Here is a 21,155-nt window from a genome sequence, read left to right on the forward strand (position 1 = left end):
GTGTGTGTGTGTGTGTGTGTGTGTGTGTGTGTGTGTGTGTGTGTGTGATAGATGAAGAGGGGTAAAGAAAAAGAAAGAGAGTCCCTCCATCCTCTTCCGTCTCAGAGGATTGAGAAACTTTCAGTGGCTGTCTCTCTCGGCGGTAATGGATAAAGCGTGTAGTGGAAGGAAGAAGGGAGGGTCGGCCCAGGCTATAGCTCACCCTCTTATCCTTCTTTCTCTCACTTCATCTCTCTCTCTCTCTCTCTCGCTCTCTCTCTCTCTCACACAGCCTCCACTCTCTTCACCCTGTCCTCCCACCAGCACTTTGAAATCTGCAGTCTGCACTCCTCTGTTTGGTTTCAGGCTCATGATTTTTAATGTATTAAAATCCCACCCTGGCTGGGAGAGTGTGTGACTTAGAAGATATTTGATGCTGTGAGACCACAATGCATTTTGTGTTTGTGCAGCAAATTGTTTTATAGTATGCAGCATCTGTAGAGCGATGGTATCGTAGCTTTGTCCTGCCACTAGAGTGCACTATAGTCAAAGTCTGTGCATCCAGAGGAGCTGATATAGTACAACTGAGTACACACAATCACTAGACACCATCCATGTGTATTTCTGGTGTGGAGCTGTTTTTTTATGGTTTGTGCAGACCCATTAGATTCAATTTAGGGAAATGTTAACAATGCAATAATATTTTAAACAATAGTGGGCATCAAAGGTTGAGGGAGGTCTTATTGTATTTCAACACAATATAAAGCCAGCTCCGTAAAGAAATGTTTTTTAACCATACAGAAAGTTAATGACAGAGAATGCATCATTTTAACTATTACCTATATTTTTTACATATTAATAGTAGTATAACTATTGCATTATCTGGCCTTAACATTCTGTATATTAAGATGGATAAACTAAAGACACACATGTGCTCATCTCCATTTTTTTGTGTGTTCTATCAAAGGAGAAAAATGACCAGTTATTAACCCTGGCCTGAGGGGGAATGTGTGTGTATTGACCCATGTGGTGGAAAGCTGCTGGACTGATCTGTGTTAGCTCAGAAAGTGTTGCAGCATGTATTAGGAGGCAGCATGTATTAGCAGGCGACCATTATATTATTGATATGATACATTAAAATGATGATTTTAATGTAAAGTGTCTTTGAGTACTATGAAAAGCGCTATATATGTATATATAAAATGTATTATTATTATTATTATCCATCTTATTTTGCTCTATATTATTTAACATGTGTATTTATTGATTGGGCTCTTGCATATATAGTAGAGTCATATATATTTTTTAATTTTTTATTTATTGGTTACTTGTGAGTCTGCTGGTGCTGTGATAGTGGGCTGCAGCATTGCTGGTGCTGTGATAGTGGGCTGCAGCAGTGCTGGTGCTGTGATAGTGGGCTGCAGCAGTGCTGGTGAGATGGTGCTGTCATCTTGGTTGGTCTGTGTTGTTAGGTAACTAAACTAAAAATAACTTACAGTCTGGTGTTGAAGAACTTTGACCTCAACCCCATCTAACACCTTTGGGGATGAACTGGCACATAGACTTCATCATCAACCAATAACGCCCTTGAATGGGAGCTAATTCTTGCAGCCAGGTTCATAAATATGTTGGAAAGATTTCTGGAGTGAAGGCTTTTATAGCAACATATTAAAGCCCATGGAGTGAGATAATGATTAAGATTAAGACAATCACATATGGGTGTATATAGACTGCTTGTCCACATATGTGTCCACATACCCCTTCTACTGTCTAGTGCATGACTTAGAAACACAGAAGTAGTGGCAGACTCAAATTCCTGAATGCATGCATGGAAGATACCTCAAAGTAAAGCTCCCTTTGCTCTCTCCATCCCCCTCTCTCTCTCCATCTCCTGTGTCTTTCTCAATGATATTCTGAGGAATATTCCGTGTCTTGTCCTGAATGTTCTCTCTCTCTCTTTCCCCTTCAGCTTGATTCAATATGAATGAGTCCCCCTGTCTCCATAAGCGGGGCGAGAGCTGCGGGACGAGCGGCGGGGGGGAGGGGGTGTTTAGCTCCTCGATGAAGTCATGAGGCTATATTTGGAGCACTGAGCAAGTCCGGATCCGTGCACACCCGTGTGTGCGTGTACACACGTTTGCATGCATGTGTGTGTGACGGCACATGGGCTTGAATTGATGAAGTCATAGGTCTATATCTGGAGCACTCTGTGTGTATATGTGTGATGGTGAAAAGCGGGTGTGTCTGTGTTTTCCCCCTCTTCTCCATCCCCTTCTTCTGTCTGTAATGCTCTTGCGCTATTTCCACTCTTTGTCTCGGGCGCTCTTTCTGCCTCCCTCTTGTGCCATTGGCTGCGCTTTGCCTCTTCTTCTTTCTGCGTCTCTTTGTTTGTCCCATCGTTGCACTTTAACGGGGTGTAAGCCTTCCCTGTTTTTTAAGCTTCAGTAAGACAAGAGAGGGACAAATATAGCGGCAACTATGGAAGAGGAGAAGATACTCTAGGCAAATAGGGAGAGTGCAGAAAAAAAAAGTGGCTGTGCTTTTGAGAGAGAGTGGGGTATAAACAGAGCGATGGAGAGCCAGTGAGGGAGGGAGAGGCAGTGCATGCTTCCCTGCTCGCACTGAGCAGGACACGGCAGGACTTTGCAGGAGGTTCTTCGGACCCGGCGAGCAAAGCAAAGGAAGCCGACCGTAGAGGAAGATAGGGAGAGAAGAGGTGTAGCAGAGGGAAGAGGAGAAGGAGGAGGAGAGGGAGAAGCAGGGGGAGGGGAAGGAAAGAGGGAAAAGGGAAGGGGAAAAGGAGCCCCAGAGGATTAAAAAAAAAGAAAAGAAGAAGAAGAGGAAAGGAGAGGAAGCAGACAGGAAGACTTTACCCCCGGGTACTGTGGCTACAGCAATGTCACCGTGGTTTTGGAGCTAACGAGGCAAGGAAGTAGTCGTCTGTAACGTGGCGAGCATGTCTGCTTGTGTGAGTACCCCTATCTGTTATTCATTCACTCCTCTAGTTCTCCTCATCCTTCCTTCCATCCAGCCAGCCAGCCAGCCAGCCAGCCATCTCTCTTTCCATCCCAACATTACCCCACGTCTTTCTCCTCTGTTGGTTTCCAACCGCTCTGTTTGTGTAGAGGACACAGCGCACAGCTCCCAGCCCTACTTTCATTCATTTTTTCACTCATTTACTTTTCAACCTCCTGCTGTGTGTTTGACTTCAAGCTATGTACTTTGTCTCTCTCCCTCCTTCCCTCCTTCTCTCTTGCTCGCTCTCTCTCCCTGGCTGGCTAGCTGTCAGGTGTAGGGACGACGGCTGGCAGCAGCAGGTTTGCACCCGTAGTCACTGAGACATGAGCAAGACGTTCAGGGAGCCAGATAAGAAAGGAAAAAAAAAAAACATAAGAGTGAAAGAAAGAAAGGAGGAGAGAGAGAGATGAAGTAAGCAAAAGGGTGACTGAGAAAGACAGGATTATAGAGTGAGGATGAGCTGTGGGGATTTTTCAAAGTGCATGTCGCAGCTATTTGGAGCTGTTTGATATTGCACTTGGTTTATGTCTGTGTGTGTTCTGCAGAGCCAAAATATTACTACATTTGACATATACGTCTTGCACTGCATTCTGAATTCGTTAAAGTGAGGATAGATGCCTAGGTGAGGGTGTGTGTGTGTGTGTGTGTGTGTGTGTGTGTACATGATAAATGCCTTCACTGTATAAATATGTGGACTTTCCCCCCTCTCTCTCCTTGAGTATCTCCCATAACAAGCAGAGGAGGAGGAGGAAAGAGGAGGATGAGGGATGAGCATAGAAACACTAAGCGAAGAACAAAAAGCCAGAGTGAAATGATTTACGACATTAGGGGGGCAGGTCCTGCTTGTTGTCTTGTCCTTGGCGTGTGACACTTATTCAGATTGAGACTTTGGTGTTTTAAAACTGAGGGCGTGTGCCTCTGTGATGTACAGCCCTGTGATGTCTATGTGTGTTTCCTGCTATTAAAGCAAATTATTGTCACCTTTCTTCACTAATGGCTCATCAGGAGGTGTGCCAGCTAGCACTCACACTCACACTCACACAAACACACACTGAACCACAATTCATTCATATTCATTAGTGGGCATTAGTGCTTGCTTATTCCCTCCAGCTCTCACTTATATCCCCCTGCTGCTGACCTTCTGTGGACAGCTGTGGCATGTAGAAAAGGAGAGAGAGGAGGAGGGAAGAGAAGAAGAAGGGAGTGAAGAAAGGAGGAGAGAAGAGCAGTGAATAGGACAAGGGAAGAGGAGATGAGAGACACAAGCCCTCGATATCATGAATATTTAAATGCTGAACGCACCCTAGTGATCGCCTCCATTTATGTCAATGAATAGAGTTTGTGCATGTTTGGATTGTAGCAGTCACTCTTCCAATCCTGCCGCCCCAGTTGAACCGCAGCTTATTTGCTGACGTCAAGGCCCGTGTAACCCTAATTAACATGCAAGGCCCCCTCTGACGGCCCCCAGGGACGGGGTCCGAACACCTAGACCCACTCGATAGACGCCAGAGTGATTGATGGCCTTTCCATCCCACTCCGGCTCCGATTTGAGCCCCGTACAGACCTCTATATCTTTCCCTGCAAGTCATCGCTCCTCCACGTCAGGTCCTTCCATCTACCCACAATACATCACTCCCACTTCTCCACACACATACACACGCCTCGTGTCAGGATATGTCCACCCAGCCTCCCAGAAACCCTCATTCTCTGAAGGGTCATTACGGTTGGAGCTGTGTCCCCACTCACTCTCCAGCCCAGAGTCATATGTCTCACAACACACACACACACACACACACACACACACACACACACACACAGAATTACAAACAGAGACACTCAGGAGTACAAAAACCTTAAAAAAAACATTTCTTCCTTCTTTCTTGCATTTACACTCTCACCGTCCTTCTCTCTTTTACATCAGCATTGTTAGGCACACCTGCTGTAATCCCTGTCTTCCTGACGGATTACTCCTCCTATAGATCCCCTCCCTTGCCCCACCAGCCAATAAATCTCACCCTGATAAACCATCGCTGGTCCGTGGCGGGCGGCGATGTGATGTTGATGTTCGCTGATCACACAGAGCTGAACACAGCAGCACATTGGTGCAGTCAGTGTCTACCTGAACTATATATATTTGAATACTCAACTTGTTTGGAAGTGCTTGATGTAGGTTTGTTTTCTGTGAGGCAGCTGTTGATGGGCCTAGCAGAATAAATGTAGGTGGTGGTGAATTAATCTCCCCTTTTCAGAATCAATACCTCACAAATAGATGCAGGTAATTTGAGGTCCCCACAGGGCAACGAGTCACAACACTTGATCTAGATTGGCTGACACCAACTCCACTAATTCAAATGAGATAAACCTATTACTGGAAGCTTTGTTGGGAACAAGTCTACTTAACTTCCTTGTTAGGAAGGATTTTAGCAAGTCATCTCATGAAAGGGACCTAATCAAGTTATTTGTTTATGTATTGGTGCGAGTCAGATTTGCTAAAAAATTCAATTTATTAGAGATGACTATCTCAAATAAACTATCTACATTCAACAGTAGATTCCACTAGAGGTAAGATTATTATTTTCTTAATTAATCAATTAGTTAAGGTCCAAAAATTGCAAATAATGCTCGTTACAAATTATTTTAGCCCATCAACCAAGTCTTAATTCTTGATAAATTCTGACTAGCAGTCCAAAAGCCCCAAATTATTAATTTGATATTGCATAAGACCAAGAAGAAGAGCTGGAACAAAGGGGATGTTTGGTAGTTTTGAGTGAGAAAGAAATCAAAAATTAATCAATTAATCAAGCAGAATATTCTTTTGTAAATTGGGTGAACTGACCCTTTAAAATGTTCTGTAGATCTACTTTAAATAGAATGAGAGAGAGACCACTAATTACTGTTCACTATGTGCATATAACATGATGATTTATGGCACATGCAGCTTATTAGGTTACATGCATACAGTGTATGAAACCAACTGCACTGTGAGTAGAGCTTGGTATAACTCAACACTAACCCGACACCAAATCCCTGCACTCTCCCACACACTCTGTTTATCTCTCTCTCTCTCTCTCTCTCTCACAGACACACACACAAACACACACACACAGTACACACACATTAGTAAGATCATGCATGGGGGCGTCATACTGAAGTGACATCTCACTGAAGCTCTGTCTCAGTTGAGAATATCGGCAGTTGTGTACACACACATGCTCTCTCTCTCTCTCTCTCTCACACACACACACAATCCAGAGCAGTGTGATGTATAAATGATCAAGAGTGGAGAGAACAGCAGGACATCATCTTTCTCTCTCTCTCTCTCGCCCACCCAGAATCCTTCTTTCTCCCCCTCATCACTCATCCCTTATTCCACACTCTCTCTCTCTCTCTTCCCATCTCGCCCACCCACCTATCTCTGCTTTTAAATATGTAATGATATACGAGGAGTGTTGACACGGATGCTGTGTGTGTCTCCTCGACTTGTTGCCCCTCCCTCTCACGTTTGCCTCTCTGCCACACCGAATGCTTGGAATTGGGTCACAAAGCTGCGTGAACATAAGCTGGGGTTGCGTGCGTTTCTCCCTTTTAGTAAGACACCATCTTCACCATCAGCTTTGTAAATCTGTGCGTTTTCTTGGAAACGATGCAGAGGCACTGAGGGCGAATCAAACTGATGCATTGCTTTTGCTGTAAACAACGTCAACAGTCTGCTCAAATCACACAAACAGCGCTGTGGGCTGTGTACGCTGTTTAATACACTGTAGACATCAGTTTTATTTTTATTTTGACTTGATTTTGGCCTAGTTCTTTGCTGCCTTGGGCAATATTGGTGTGTGTGTGTGTGTGTGTGCGTGTGCGTGTGTGCGTGCGTGCGCGCGTGTCCGCAGAGAGGCAGGGAGTGTGTGTCATGAGGTACCTCCTCCTCTTTCGCTGCACCCTCTAGTCCTGGTGCTCATTTTTCGCGGCTGATCTTGGTGCTGTAAACAAGTTTACATTGTAGAGAGCTAATTATGCACAGACATTCTACATTAGGCGTAATGGCTGTGGGCCATCACTAATTCACCAGGTCGCAGAGGGGTTTACCCTGCTCAGTTGTCACAAAGACTTTAAGTACTCCAGTGCATCTGTGGTTTTTACTTGTGGTGCTTTTAGTCAGATCCAAATTAACTCCAAGATCCTGCTTCATAGACACTTGTTGTCATTGTGCCATCTCACCAATTGAAGGAATAGTTTTGGGAAATATGGTTTTGGAAGTTTCTGGCTGAGAGTTGAGGAGAAAGGAGAAGATTGGTATTACTCAACGGAGGAAATGGTCTGTGTGACCATGTCTTGCCCCCCTAAAACCACAGATTGTCATTTTTACATTACATTTTTTTATGTGAATTAAACAAATCAAAAAGATATTTTGAGGTTCTGGTTGGTGGATTTTTGAGATAGCCAGGCTAGCTGTTTGCCTCTGCCTCTAGTCTTTATGCTAAGCTAAGCTAATTGCCTCTGGCTCCTACTCGAAGCTTAAACGTATGTCTCATCAAACTCTCAGCAAGAGAAGAGGTGTTATATTTCCCAAAATGTCAACTGATATATATAATACTTGCCAATATATGTTTCTTTCTCAAATATTGATAACGATGTATTAGTTCGGCTCTAATTAGAATATTGGATATCTAAGCATGCCAATGACACGATTGTAAATACCAGTTAGTGGACACTAACATTGCATCAATATTGCAGTACTGTAAAACTAAGCCAATATCTGTCAGCAGCTCTGTACGGTCCGATTAATAGGCTCTTTAAAGTGTCTACTTTGCATCTCTTCTTACTGGGTTTTATCACCCTATTCTACATTCCATTACAATCAACTACAATTAACTTCAGTCATGAGCCACATACACTGTTTACTGCAAACACAATTATCAGCACTCAGGGGTCCAATGTTTGAAAGACAGTGTCCTCACAGCGGTGTACTGCAATGTTTATTGAGTTTGAACAGATGGAAATTGAGAATTCTCCAGCAAAATAGATTAAAAAGGTCCATCAACAGAATTTGAATTAATGGAAATATTAATGCATTTGACGGCTGTGACAGCAGAACTGTTCCCTCACTTTTTTACCACTTACAAAGAGAGCTTTAGGGTGGATTTATCTTTTTCTTATAATTCTCTTGAATAATATTTAGGCTCTTTGTGTTCATATTGCCTTGCACTGATAATTGTATTCCTTTTAAGGAAATTGCAGAGTGCTTTGTTTTACTGAAGACGATTTCACGCTGCATCAGGTTGTTAAGTAAGCTTATAAAAGAAGAGTCTCATGCAAGTGTTACAAGAAGAAAAAAAACTTTTAAAAGAGAATAATTGGAGGGAAACAGCTGCTACATTTGAATATACCTGTGAGGTGTTTTTTTTTATATTCTCTTTACAGTGTGATGAAAGGGCTTTCCTCTAAATCACCATCCAGCTGTTGTCTCCACTCTAGCGTTGCTCTCACCTGTCACAGTTCAGCGTTGCATCTCACTGTAAAACTGGATCTGATCCACATCCACTTTGGACTGAAGCCAAAGTCACAACACTGTCAGTAATCATACAGTTACCAGTTCAGTTGCAATCAATAAGTAGAGCATATTTACCCCCCCCCCCCACACACACACACACCTGGCCCTCTCTGCCTCCCCGTCTACTGTCTGCTGACAGGAGAGTCACAAGAACTTCCTCCTCAGACATTTCTAATCAGCATTTGGCCGTGTAATTAGCATATGTAAGTGCATTAGCATAGTGCCCTGCACTACCCAGACACTCTGTAAAGCTGTTTGATAATTGAAGTGTGTGTGATGCCACGGCGCTCTGCGTGTTTGTGTGTGCGTGTGACAGATGGTTTGTAGAGTTTCTACTGAGCGATACTGGAAGCCACAGAGCAGGGGAAAGTACAGCAGAGCAGGCTGGGGACTACTTACATGTGTGTTGTTTCCACTGCCTCTTAAAAAGCCTCTATTACAGCAGCAGTTGTGGACACTTTCGTTTTATTACACCATTTTAGCACCTGAAGATGCATAGCCAAGACATTGTGTATAAAGTGTGTCAAAACTACTTGCATTTTAATTATACAGTATTAAAAATGAAAATAGTCTAAATAAACGAGCAGTACATTTGCAAATGGTGTTGTTTATGGTAAAAAATTAAATTAAAAGGGAAAAAAAGACAAAAAAGAAGAAAAATAAATTGCAAAACCATCAACACTCAATACCGAGCAGTTATTGCTAATGCACCTCCATTCCTGGGCCCATTTAGTTGTTTATTGTTGTAATTTTCTTATTTTTATGGATAACTGTAAAGTAAACAATGTGGCATCGTGTGGAGTGTACCGTGAAGCTCCTAGATATTTTACCCAATGTACCCTAATTAATAAAATAATCAAACACGATTTGTATTTGAACCCCACCATCAAAACAAAAACTAAGTGTAAACCGAGTTTATTAACAGCAGTGTAATGGAAATGGAAATATGATCAGTTTATTGTTGTTGTTTTTTTTAAGATGATTTCTTAGGCCTTTATTTGACAGAAGACAGTGTAGAGATTTGGCATGGGGGGGAATGCATGCACTTTTGAGTCGCTCCCTAACTTCAGCTCTTCGCCACAGCTCATTGACCGTCATCTCAAACATGAGTGGGAAAAATCCGGCTTTGGTTGCAGCTTTCTTGCATTTACACTAACAATTAATAGTGTTATTTCATGCAGAAACCCACTATAATGGAGGCAAATACATCATTTTTACAACTAACCTCAGAATCAGTGCTCTACAGCATTTTGCATTATAGATTTTTTTCTTCTTACGTTTGTCATCAGCATTTGTCAGCGGCTTCTGATATCCCTACACCGTATTTGGTGGCTTTTGTGCAATTTAACGAATCGTAAAATAATTTCAGGTATAGGGGATCTAAATTCATTACTGAAATGGAGGAATGCATCAGGCATTTAATATCTAACTGAAAACCATGTTTAATTTTGTAAGGGTGGGATTTTCCGTCAAGTGTACATATGCTAATGTTACTCGCACACACAGTGCTGTTTGTACTACTGATGGTTGGGTGATGTCAGAGCTGCTGACGGTTCTGTGCAACTTTTCTCAAACCCAGTTCCCCATACATCCGCAGCCGTGACCTCATTTACTCTCCGAGTTGTACGCATCATCTCCAGGCGAGCCTGCCTCACAGCCATCAGGATCAAGGAGAGATTGGTAGCAGTGAGTCAGTCATCCTTTATACAGCTCTGGATATATGTGGAGCACAGAGAGGGAGAGAAAGAGCCCGAGTGGTGGGAGTATTGCTTTAACTCATCTCTCTGCTTTCATACCTTTCATGTCATACCTCTTTTTACCTCTCTTTTTACTCTCAATCTCTTCCTCCGCAATCCAGCCCCTAGTGAGTCTCGCACCTCTCTGCTACACTTCCACCTTTTCATTTTGGCTTTCTGGCCTCCTGCCTTTAACACTCCTGTCCTACCCCCTCACTTTCCTCCCAAAAACTCTCTCTACGTACATCTCTGAGGTCTATGTGTCATTCATCTTCTTTTGTGAGTTGATTGGCTGCCTTTCCCTCTCTCCCATGTGTCACCCTCTCCATTAACTGAGGTCAGGGATAACTGCTCCTCAATGCCACAGGAAGCCAACAAGTCTAATGTTGTTCTTTTTCTTAATTTGGTCGGCGAGCTATAAAAGATTGCATTACAGCCAACATGTAGAGGCAGGGCACTGAGGTCATGTTCAAATCGGGTTTCAGAAGGCTGATTCAAATTATTTTAATACAAAATCTGTCTCTTTTGTAGATAAAAAATAAAATGTGTTCGTTTTTTTTGTAAATACTGTAAATTATACTGAGTTTGGTTGGTTAAAAATCTCTCAGGTGTGGGGTTCTGCAGATTCTGTCCCCTCTTTCATGCATCATTACCTATACAGGGTTATACTGGCTTAAAAGTCATCCGACAAAGTAAACGACTTGACTTAATGACGACACCTGTTTTGTGTGATTAGCTCTATTAACGTTTTAAATGTGTGATCAGTTCGAAAGATGGCTTTGTAATGTTACTGCTTTGTCCTTGACTTTAATCAACAAGCTTATGTGATTGTATTCCAAAATCTCAATGCCTTGATTTTGAAATGTTCAGTTTTCAGGTGCAAAGGCCAAAACAGACAGAAAAAGATACATTTCCAGATGTTGCTCGTTCTCAGTCTTGTGCTATAAAAGTCAAATCAGTGTGATCATGAGAAAACTATCGGTGTTTTGGGGAGGTAGGAGTCTGTCTTGGGTTTGAATCAGGTGTGATGTGGTTTGTCCATCAGTAATAAAGCATTCGCAACACTTTCAGCCTGACACTCGTATGCAAATAGTTGTGAAAAATACAGAAAGAAAGGGGCACATTGGGGTATGTGGAGAGCAGATTTTGGACCATTCAGAATTTCAACACTGAAATCCAATTTCACCAAAGTGACTGACAGTGAAGAAGGCATGTCTGAGTTATAAATGAAGCAGGAGGAAGTAGAATGGCAAGTAAATGGACTTGGAGCAAAGAAAATCATGAATGAAATTCAGACACAGAGAGAAAGAGATGCATTTTAATAGATGCAGACACACACACACACACACACACACACACACGGCTTCTACTAAGTGGATCATCAAAGAATCAAAGGCAGTCAATGTTTGAATTAACCCTCTGTTCTTTATTCAGCTTGTGCCTCCTTTCTAGTGTTGCTGATAATGGAGCGTCACAGACTATGATATGGAAGAGAGCGGCTGTGATGACTTACACTGTTGATATGAATCATTTTGTGTTGCATCTTTGTTCTTTTTTGGGCTTCTCCTGTTGTAGAAAGAAAAGAGTGTGCGTGGATGAGAGAGAGAGAGAGAGAGAGAGGAGAGGAAGATTAAAGAGTGAATGCAAAGGGGAAGATGAAAGAGAGATTGAGAGGAGGAAGAGGTTCAGGGAAATGGGGAGTAGGGGGAGGGAAAGCTGCAGGAGCAACAAGGTGTGTGCGTGTGTGTGTGCGTGTGTGTGTGCGTGTGTGTGCTAGCTCTGTTGGCAAATCTAATAGAAAAGGTGTGCTGTGTCATAATGTAGAGGAATGCTTTAAGACACTGAAATGAAATGTACACAGACCTGAGCTCCAGCTACACACACACACACACACTCACACACACACAACATAAAACACACATCTCACGGGAAGACTGTAATTGAGGTGAAAGAGCATCGTGACTGTTTCTGACTCCGTATGTCGTGTGTATTAACGTTTCTCTTGTTTTCTTTCCTCTTGCTTTTTCTATTCCACCTTCTGCTCTCTCTTCATCTTTTGGCATAACACAATCCTGCCATTTTTCCTATCTCTTAATTCAACGCCCCACTTTATTTCTGTAACTCATTCATTCTTTCATTACTATTTCCTTCACCACTCTCCTTTCTTCCTCCTTGCTTTTTTCCCCCACCTCCCTTCTGCTTCCCGGGACCCAGAGAAAGGTAACTGCTCTTTGTGGTGTTTTTCGACTGTGATCGCGTCTCTCTTTAGTGTTCAGAAAGCATCGTGCCAAACTCCCACCCCTCCTTGTGCAATCAACTCTGTCATCACAGACATCAAATCAGTGGCTTTGTTTCATCCAGAGTCACTGTTGCTCTGTACAGGAGTGCAGCAGCAACAACTAAAGGTCTAAATCACTGGTGTTAAATCATCAGCGAGCCCCGGGTTCTTTCCTATTAAGGGTTGCATGATGTTTTATAGCATTGTGATCCCCGAGAGGGGGTCCAGAAGTCATAAAAGAACCATTTGTAGTGAGGCAAGGCCACTCCTGCTGCATTGGTGACACGCTGTTTAAATGTCCCTGAACGAAGCGCACTGGATGCATACACACACACACATGCTCACACATCACATTGCACTTTTCTTTCTGGCTGCAGGTGCAGATGATTATCGACCCAAAGTGTGTGAGCACACAATTAAGCTGAAGAGACAGTCCGGATAATAGACTCATAAACACAAAGAGCCCACTGTGATGAATGCCATATTTCTGTTTGCGGCTAAGGTTATTTTGGAGTGTGCACTGTGCGTGTATATGTGCGTGTCTGTGTGTGTGTGTGCGTGTGCATGAAGCTGGTCACACTACCATCCAGTTGGCTTCACTGCATGTCCCCACTCCCCTCTTTCAGTCTGCTTCTGTTATTCAATCATTAAGGTCCTGACTAGAAACACATCCTCCTACCTTTTTGTTCTGCAGCTTGTCTCACCTGTTAATTAGGAAGAAATGTGTCTATCTTTCATCTTGTGTGTGCGTGTGTGTGTGTGTGTGTGTGCGTGTGCGTGTGCGTGTGTGTGTGTGTGTGTGTGTGTGTGTGTATCTCCCACACGTATCTGTGTTTCATCTCCCATCCACTTTCTGCAGAAAGTTTCTTTCCCCGTGGAGCTTCCTCTCTCAGTCTCACCCTCATACTCTAATTTTCCTTCCATGTGGCACTGGGACACACATCATCCTTCCTGTTTAAAAGTATAACTGTATGCCTGTGTGTGGGTGTGTGTGTGTGTGTGTGTGTGTGTGTGTGTGTGTGTGTGTGTGTGTGTGTGTCAGTTGCCCAAAAAATGGCATCCACAGTTTTCAGTTGAGGAATGACTACAGACAGAGAAACCTGTTGTTTACTGAGCAACAGCACACAACATGCCACATGTTAAAGTTGCTTTAAGTAATCTATTCATTCATTAGACCATGACCAGTGTCCAGCACCGGAACTACGACAACAGCAGCAGAGCTTATGGTAGCCTGTAAATGACACAAATATCGATGCAACATTTTCACATAAAATGAGGGCGCTAATTAGAGCAGAGCGCCAACAAGAAATAGGTAAATACAGTATATTATGATGCAAAATGGGGTAATGATAATTATGTGTTTTCATTTCTTGCAATTCATCTTGCTTGGCCTCTATTCCATTGTTGAACAGCTGACAACTCTTAACAGATGCAGAGGGGGGATGAAAAGTTTCAGTTTCCAAATAGAGGACATATCAAAGGAAGGACTTTTTTTATGTTTGCAAGGAGTCCTGACAACACAGAATGAAGAAAATATGTAAATCCCACTCCAGTAGAAATGTTCTGATGAGGGGAATGAGAAAAAATGTGGGCTCAAAACCTGGGAGGAATTTTAAAATGGACAGTAATATATTAAGATATCGGATGTTTCAATTTGCTGATTATGCCAAAAATGAACCCTACAAACTCAAGAAAAATGCTGAAGGGAATGTAAAATACAAATTGGCAATCATATCCGCTCATATTGGCCCTAAGATAGACGCCCTCTGGGAACATGTGTTTAATCTTAATACGAAACAATGTCCAAAGATGACTCTCAGAGGAGTATTACCAGCAGGCTTTGAGAGGAAAACTATACTCTAGTTGCTGAAAAACCAAAGCAGCGTGTAGCTATTCAGTGTATTAACATTAAGTGGATAAAACCTTCCACATACAATATGTGTTGAAGAAGTGTTATGAGATGGAAACAAATGTCATTAAGGCAAATTTACAAAGAGATAGAATTGTGTGATGGGCCTGAAAAGGCAGTGAAAGTATTTATCATGTTTTGTATTTTCTTAACCCTAAATATCCCTCAATTGTTCTCTCCCTTATCAGACACATATAAACACAACAGTTACCTCATGCTACATGCTACAATACATTATTTCACTTATTATGGGGGAAGCAACCTGCTTTCTTCTTTCTTGATTTTCTTCTCAAGAAAATTGCATAATTAATTGAAAGTTAAATGGAAAATAAGATTAAAAGCTGGATGGTCACCCACCTGGTGAGGTATAATTACTGAATCATCTGTAGTATTATTATTATTATTATTATTGTTATGATCATACAACAGAGATTCTTACTTGCTGCCCCTTTAAGGAAGCCGTATGTTTGGTAAATCTGCTGCAGAGGTCCATCATGTTTCTTTGTTTCTTAAGTGTCTTCTGTCCGTGTTTCAGGGACTTTGCCTACGTGGCGAGAGACAAGAACACGCGAGTGCTGAAGTGCCACGTGTTCCGATGTGATACTCCTGCCGCAGCCATCGCGACAAGTCTCCACGAAATCTGCTCTAAGGTGGGTGTCATTACCGTTGCCGACTCTGCATGAACGAGCTTGTCTGCTGCTCTGAAACAAGCTATCGAGCTTTAATCAGGGTGACTACTGAAGAGAGAATAAATCCTCTTCTCTGCTGTTGCAGTTATCCACAGGTACTTTTTAAGATTGTAGCCTGACTTAGATGCTATACTCCTACATGTTCCAAAAAAAAGAAACTAATAGCCAGGAGTGCATAACACCTTTGCAGCAAAATTTCTGTTATCTTTTACTGGAGAAGTAAGAGCTGAGGAGAAAGATAGAGGGACATTTTAAGAGCCTTTATAGCGAGGAGAGGAGATAAGATTTAGGTTACAGAGCAAGAAAAACTGTTTTCAGCATGTGTGTGTGTGTGAGTATGTGAGTGTGTGTGTGTGTGCATATCTCTTTCTATAACAAATACCTGGTCAATTCAATATGATAACAAGATATTTCCCGTTTTTACGCATTGATGATCACATAACCCTAATCCATCAAAAGTTAGACATCATGCACAGTGGATTATTGGATTTAGGGTTAAGAAAATACAAAACATGATAAATACTTTCACTGCCTTTTCAGGCCCGTCACACAATTCTATCTCTTTGTAAATTTGCCTTAATGACATTTGTTTCCATCTCATAACACTTCTTCAACACATATTGTATGTGGAAGGTTTTATCCACTTAATGTTAATACACTGAATAGCTACACGCTGCTTTGGTTTTTCAGCAACTAGAATTTGGATGCAGGAAAAAATCTTTTCAGATTGGCACCAGCTGGATGTTCCACGTTGTGAAACGTCTTTTCTCAGCACCAAGTCTAAGACCCAATTTCCACCGAAATAACAACAACTCACCAAACACTGCTTCATCTGAATGAACCTCCTACCTGCACATCTCCTCCCACATGTGCACTGTGCTCACTGTACTGGGCACCATAATACCATAAAGGCAAGCAAAGCAAACATCAAGGTGAGCGCTGGTCGCCTCAAAAAACGATTGCAGATTCAAAAGAATTTGCAGATCCACAGATTGATTCATAGTATAGTATGTCTCAAGAATCATAAAAAGTTTATTTTAGTATATTTTGTCTTACAGAAAAGTCACAGTATAGTAAGCCATAAAGCATTGTATAAGACGGTATGAAATAAAAGGCACAGTACAGTATGTCATAAAAATGTTGTAAAAAAGAGAAAGAAATGGAAAGACGTAACTAGTCAAACAGCTAAGTCAAATCTGAACAAGAGATATGAAATGAACACTGCATGAGTCACAGCGACAAACATTTTTATATTTATTAAAATCATACACACATGAATAGAATTTAGAAATAAATTTGAAAGATGTACATGCACAGTTTGGAAAAATGGATTAAAGTTAAGATTTAGAAGCATATGACATACATAGCAATATTATGTGATGTTAAATAATAATTGACATATCAGTCTTGTGGTTTCTTGTAGAAAGAACTCTTTGGATATGCGTGATGCACCAATGCGGTGTGATATGGCTCACATAGCCTTCTGTCATCAGACCAGTGTGACCTTGTAAAGGAGGAATCTACCTGGAACGACAGATCTGTTACCTTAGAGGCTATTGACCCATAGAAATGGGGTTTTTCCCATTTATTTGATCTTATCTGCGACCCTGAATTGAGGGAAGAGTGTGAATCGTCGCGTCTTCTATGTCTCTCTTCTTTCTCTTCACACAGCCTATTTTAAACACAGTGGTAGTTTTCTCTTTACTGCAGCGGAGAAACTTGGTGACCTGAGTCTTGCAGCTGTGCAGTGCGCTGAGCGGGTTTCCTTTGTGTGTGTGTGTGTGTGTGTGCGTGTGAGAGTGAGAGAGAGAGTGTGTATATGTGCATGTCTTCTTCTTGCATGTTCCCCTGTGAGCAGAATTGCAGACTCACCATAGACTTTGATTAATGACACCTACAATTAATCAAGTATCTGTAGCAGGAAGAGTGCAGCAGCTCAGTGCAGGGGCCATGCAGACTATTCAACACTTTTTAAAGAGTGTGTGCACTGCAGCAGAAGAGCAGAAGCAAAGAAAAGAGAGAAAGAAGACTTTTTTTTTAGAAGGGTGAATTTGGATATGCCATTTGTACGGGAGGGTTTTAAAGGATAAGGCTGTTAATATTTAATATTTTTGTTATTGTCATCAAATTCCACAAGAACAAAAACGGACAATGAATTGATATTCGAACAAGTATTACCTGTGAAGTAAAAGCCAGAAACAGCTTATTCCTCTGTGCTATCAAGCTCCATGATTGTCCAACAACTATTGAAAACACATCAGTAAGCTACACCGCTGCACTGGGAGACATGTTCCTTCATTACGATTAAGACCCGCACTGTACAGTAGTTAACTCTGTTTCAATCCACTAACTCTGTGACTAGCGCACCAAATCCATGGCTGAAAATAGTCCCCAATAAATACACAGTTTACTCCTGTTTGAGTAACATTAGCTAACAACTACAGCAACTTAAAGCTGTTTGAGGAAATTACCCTTTTGCAAAAATTCAAGTACATGTGACCCTTTTTTAAAGATTTGCAAATATATTAATGTTGGAAAGGTATTGAGAAAAATACTAATGCACTGTTGGGTTTGGACTTTTCATTGGAGTTGTTGACAGCAAAATTATAGAATTTCACCAGTCTTATCATTCAAATTGTGTTATTAACTCTTTGCTGAAAAATCTTTTTTTTATGCTTATTTTATATCAACCATATCTTTCTTTCTGTCTTCCCAATTCCCATTCTGATCGCTTTCCTCTTCTCTTTTTTTTCTTACCCTCTTGTCTCTTTCTTTCTCCTCCTTTCCTCTCTAGATTATGGCTGAAAGGAAAAGTGCCAAAGCTGCAGCTGGCAGCTCCTCCCAGACCGGCTCCGATGTACCCCTACAAGGTATACACACACACACACACATGCGCATAAATCTTTTTCTTTGAATCTTGTTCTTTTGTAGTTCCCTCATGAGAGAATTGGATTTGTCAGCCATGTGCTATCTTCCCTGCCGTGGTTTCTTGTCTCACATTACAGCAATTCTCCACATCTAGAACCATATGTGTTTTCTTAAAAATTACCTTATCGCCGCAGGAGCGACTGTGAACATTTGCTAACAAAAAAGGTAGCGGTGTTTGGTTCAATTACACACAGATAATGCTGACTTCAGAACAACTCCTCGCTCCACAATCGCTGAGCTTTATCCTCCCAGCGCTAATTCTATTCACCATTTCCTATTTTGCGAAGTCCCTCCGCTGAGGTCCTCTCAGTCCCAAGTAATTATTGGAAGAAAGAAAGAAAAAAAGCGCCAGCACAATTCATCCTCTGCTGTATCTTCAGCTGGGGTATGAATCTGCTGAGCGTGAGGGAAAGGAGCTCCAGCATCAGAATATAAAAGAACTAATACGGCTCTTCACTTACAGAGGAAGTCGACCTCATTAAAATCCAATTAGTGTTTTTTTCAGGCGAGGCCTGGTGCTCCACGGCGCTCATCTCAACCACAGGATCAAAGAACTTATTGGTGAAACATCCCTCACATATTTTAAAGCTATTACTTGCTTGAATTATTCGTTTTTTTACTGAAAAACCAGTTGGTACCCAGTGAGAGGCGTCCTTACAGTGGATAGACCATGCAGTGAGCTCTAGAGGTCCATTCACTGCTAAGCCAGTGGATGGAAAACAGTTCTTGTTCTCGCCTGGATTAGATCTCTTCAGGGTGGCTGGGAGTGTGCACGATCCCCTGTTGGGACACATTTTAGGAGATTAGCGCCCAATGATTTGGGATGAGCGCCAACACCAGCATAATGGCCGTGCTGTCCTCATCGGATCTGGCCTGTCTGAGCTCGACTTTAAATATGGAATTAATGTACGATAACCCCTTAGTCATCATTTATTTAACGACTGTATTCAGAGCTTTAGCAGTTCATACTGAATGACTGAGATATTAGGGCCTCTAACTTTTTCGTGGAGTACACTGATGAGGGGAATCCAGGTGAAAGCCATTTTCCCTGATTGATTTCCCTCATTCAGTCCATAGCGATCACATGATGAATTGTTAATCTCTGTACTCAATAATTAAGACGTGGATTGTGCAAAATGGGATAAAACTCACAAAAAAAGGGGGGAAATGTCATATGTTGGCTGGTTTATCTCTTTTTAAAGTTTAACTTAACTGACCTCCAGTGGTTTAACTTCTCACCTTGCTGAGGTGAAGTGCAGGTGTCCTTCAGGACACCGTGACATCACTGTTGGTTGGGTGTGGTGACAGACGGGTCATCAAAACACTGCTTCTCAGCCTGCTCTTCGGTTACTATTTTAAGTCATTATGTACATTTTTTAAATGATTATAGCATCTTTCAAATTATTCACAGATTGTTCTGTGCTCTCATCTCACAATTTTCAAATTATACACATAGTGGCATTTATAGGTGCAATTTGTAATACACCTGTGTGATACATTTTTGCATCTGGTCTTTTGATATTCGACATTGCATTCAAAACATTATGGGGATTTTGTGTTAATGAGTGCAGACAAAAGTTCCTGGCCGCACTTAAACCAGAAACAATGCAGCACATGGTCAGCACATTAAACTCTAAATCAAAGTTTTCATATAACAGTTACATACGTATATAGTTACATATATATATTTACATTACAGATGTTAATTGTATAAATAAATGTCTTCTTTACCCACTGAAGTAAATGTATCCTTCAATAATAATGACCATTTCATTATGACTCAATGATGATCAATTACATGTTGCAATAGGGCCTGCTTTTTCAAAATCATGTTGACTATAGCAATACAACAATTAGTTAATAATTAATGTAACCATTTTGACGGGGATGCTTGTGCCCTTTTTAGTATTGTGCAGAATTGTTATAATTTTGTCTATTAGCACATTCGATGATTAACAATCATTAAACTGTGCAGTTAAGCATTTAACCACTTTTAGCGCTTGGCATTTACCATGTCAGAGGTCATCTCAAGCTTACACTGCTAATTGCATGGTGTGTCCTCTCCATCCTTTCTGCCTACAGGCCAGTGTAAACAGGCACAGCTGGGTTTTCATAGAGAAAAATCTGAAATTCTTCATGCTCGTGTGTGAAAATATTTTTCATGCCCTAATCATGTCAGCAGCACACTAAAATATTAAAATATTCACAAGTGTTTGTTTGTATCCTAAGTTCAAGCCAATTATCATGTGTGGACTTTACTTTTGGAGCTTTGCGTTAGATGTTGTCGTCTGATAAAATTCCCTGCGGGTGGTCTGTGTGTGCATTTTAATGTGTATGCGTGTATGCGTGTGTGTGTGTGTGTGTGTGTGTGTGTGTGCGCGTGTGTGTGCGTGTTTTCTTTATCTGCAGAGTTTCCTTTGCCAAAGACTGAGTTGGTGCAGAAGTTCCATGTGCTGTATCTGGGTATGACATCTGTGTCTCGCCCCATAGGTAAATCTGAACTAATGCTAAAAAGCACATGTCATAACATCATGCACTTGTCTCACTGTTCAGGCTCTCCTGTGTTTTGTCCTCAGGTATGGACGTCATAAATGGAGCCATAGAAAGTCTGGTGTCCTCCACAGGCAAAGAGGACTGGACTCCTGTCACACTGAGTATTGCTGACACCACTCTGGCTGTCATCAAAGAAAAGGCAAGGGACCTTTTGTTGCTGTCCTCAGGAGTAACAGATGAATTCAAGATGCTCGTAGATTAGAGAGAAAGATCTAACAGAGCCGAGTTTAACACATATTTAATTCTCCTCTTGGCTGTGTGTGCAGGAAGAGGAAGAAGAGGTTTTGGTGGAGTGTCGAGTTCGTTTCTTGTCCTTCATGGGCGTGGGACGAGATGTGCACTCGTTTGCCTTCGTTATGGACACTGGGAGCCAGCATTTCCACTGTCATGCGTTCTGGTGCGACCCCAATGCAGGCAATGTGTCTGAGGCTGTGCAGGCAGCATGCGTGGTAAGATCAAATTTCTTTTGTTATCAAATGATGATGATGTATTGTCACAATTATGAAATGAATATTCA

At 41.7% G+C, this 21,155-nt stretch overlaps 1 protein-coding gene across 3 annotated transcripts in view; it reads left to right on the plus strand.

Annotated features, from left to right (window-relative positions):
- apbb2a (amyloid beta (A4) precursor protein-binding, family B, member 2a) overlaps nt 1-21,155 on the plus strand; it is a 35,111-nt gene that overhangs the window by 10,961 nt on the left and 2,995 nt on the right. For 2 of the 3 annotated variants that reach the window (XM_031857758.1, XM_031857755.1), the window contains 6 exons: nt 12,496-12,501; nt 15,004-15,118; nt 17,952-18,027; nt 20,495-20,575; nt 20,662-20,777; nt 20,905-21,087. In XM_031857758.1, the coding sequence (XP_031713618.1) occupies nt 12,496-12,501; nt 15,004-15,118; nt 17,952-18,027; nt 20,495-20,575; nt 20,662-20,777; nt 20,905-21,087 (577 nt within the window). Of the gene's footprint in view, nt 1-2,754; nt 2,948-12,495; nt 12,502-15,003; nt 15,119-17,951; nt 18,028-20,494; nt 20,576-20,661; nt 20,778-20,904; nt 21,088-21,155 lie in introns of those variants that run through there. The other variant, XM_031857757.1, reaches the window with a different exon arrangement.

This window comes from Anarrhichthys ocellatus, unplaced genomic scaffold (genome assembly GCF_004355925.1).
Source record: "Anarrhichthys ocellatus isolate YVR2014 unplaced genomic scaffold, GSC_Weel_1.0 scaffold19, whole genome shotgun sequence".
Classification (NCBI taxonomy): domain Eukaryota; kingdom Metazoa; phylum Chordata; class Actinopteri; order Perciformes; family Anarhichadidae; genus Anarrhichthys; species Anarrhichthys ocellatus.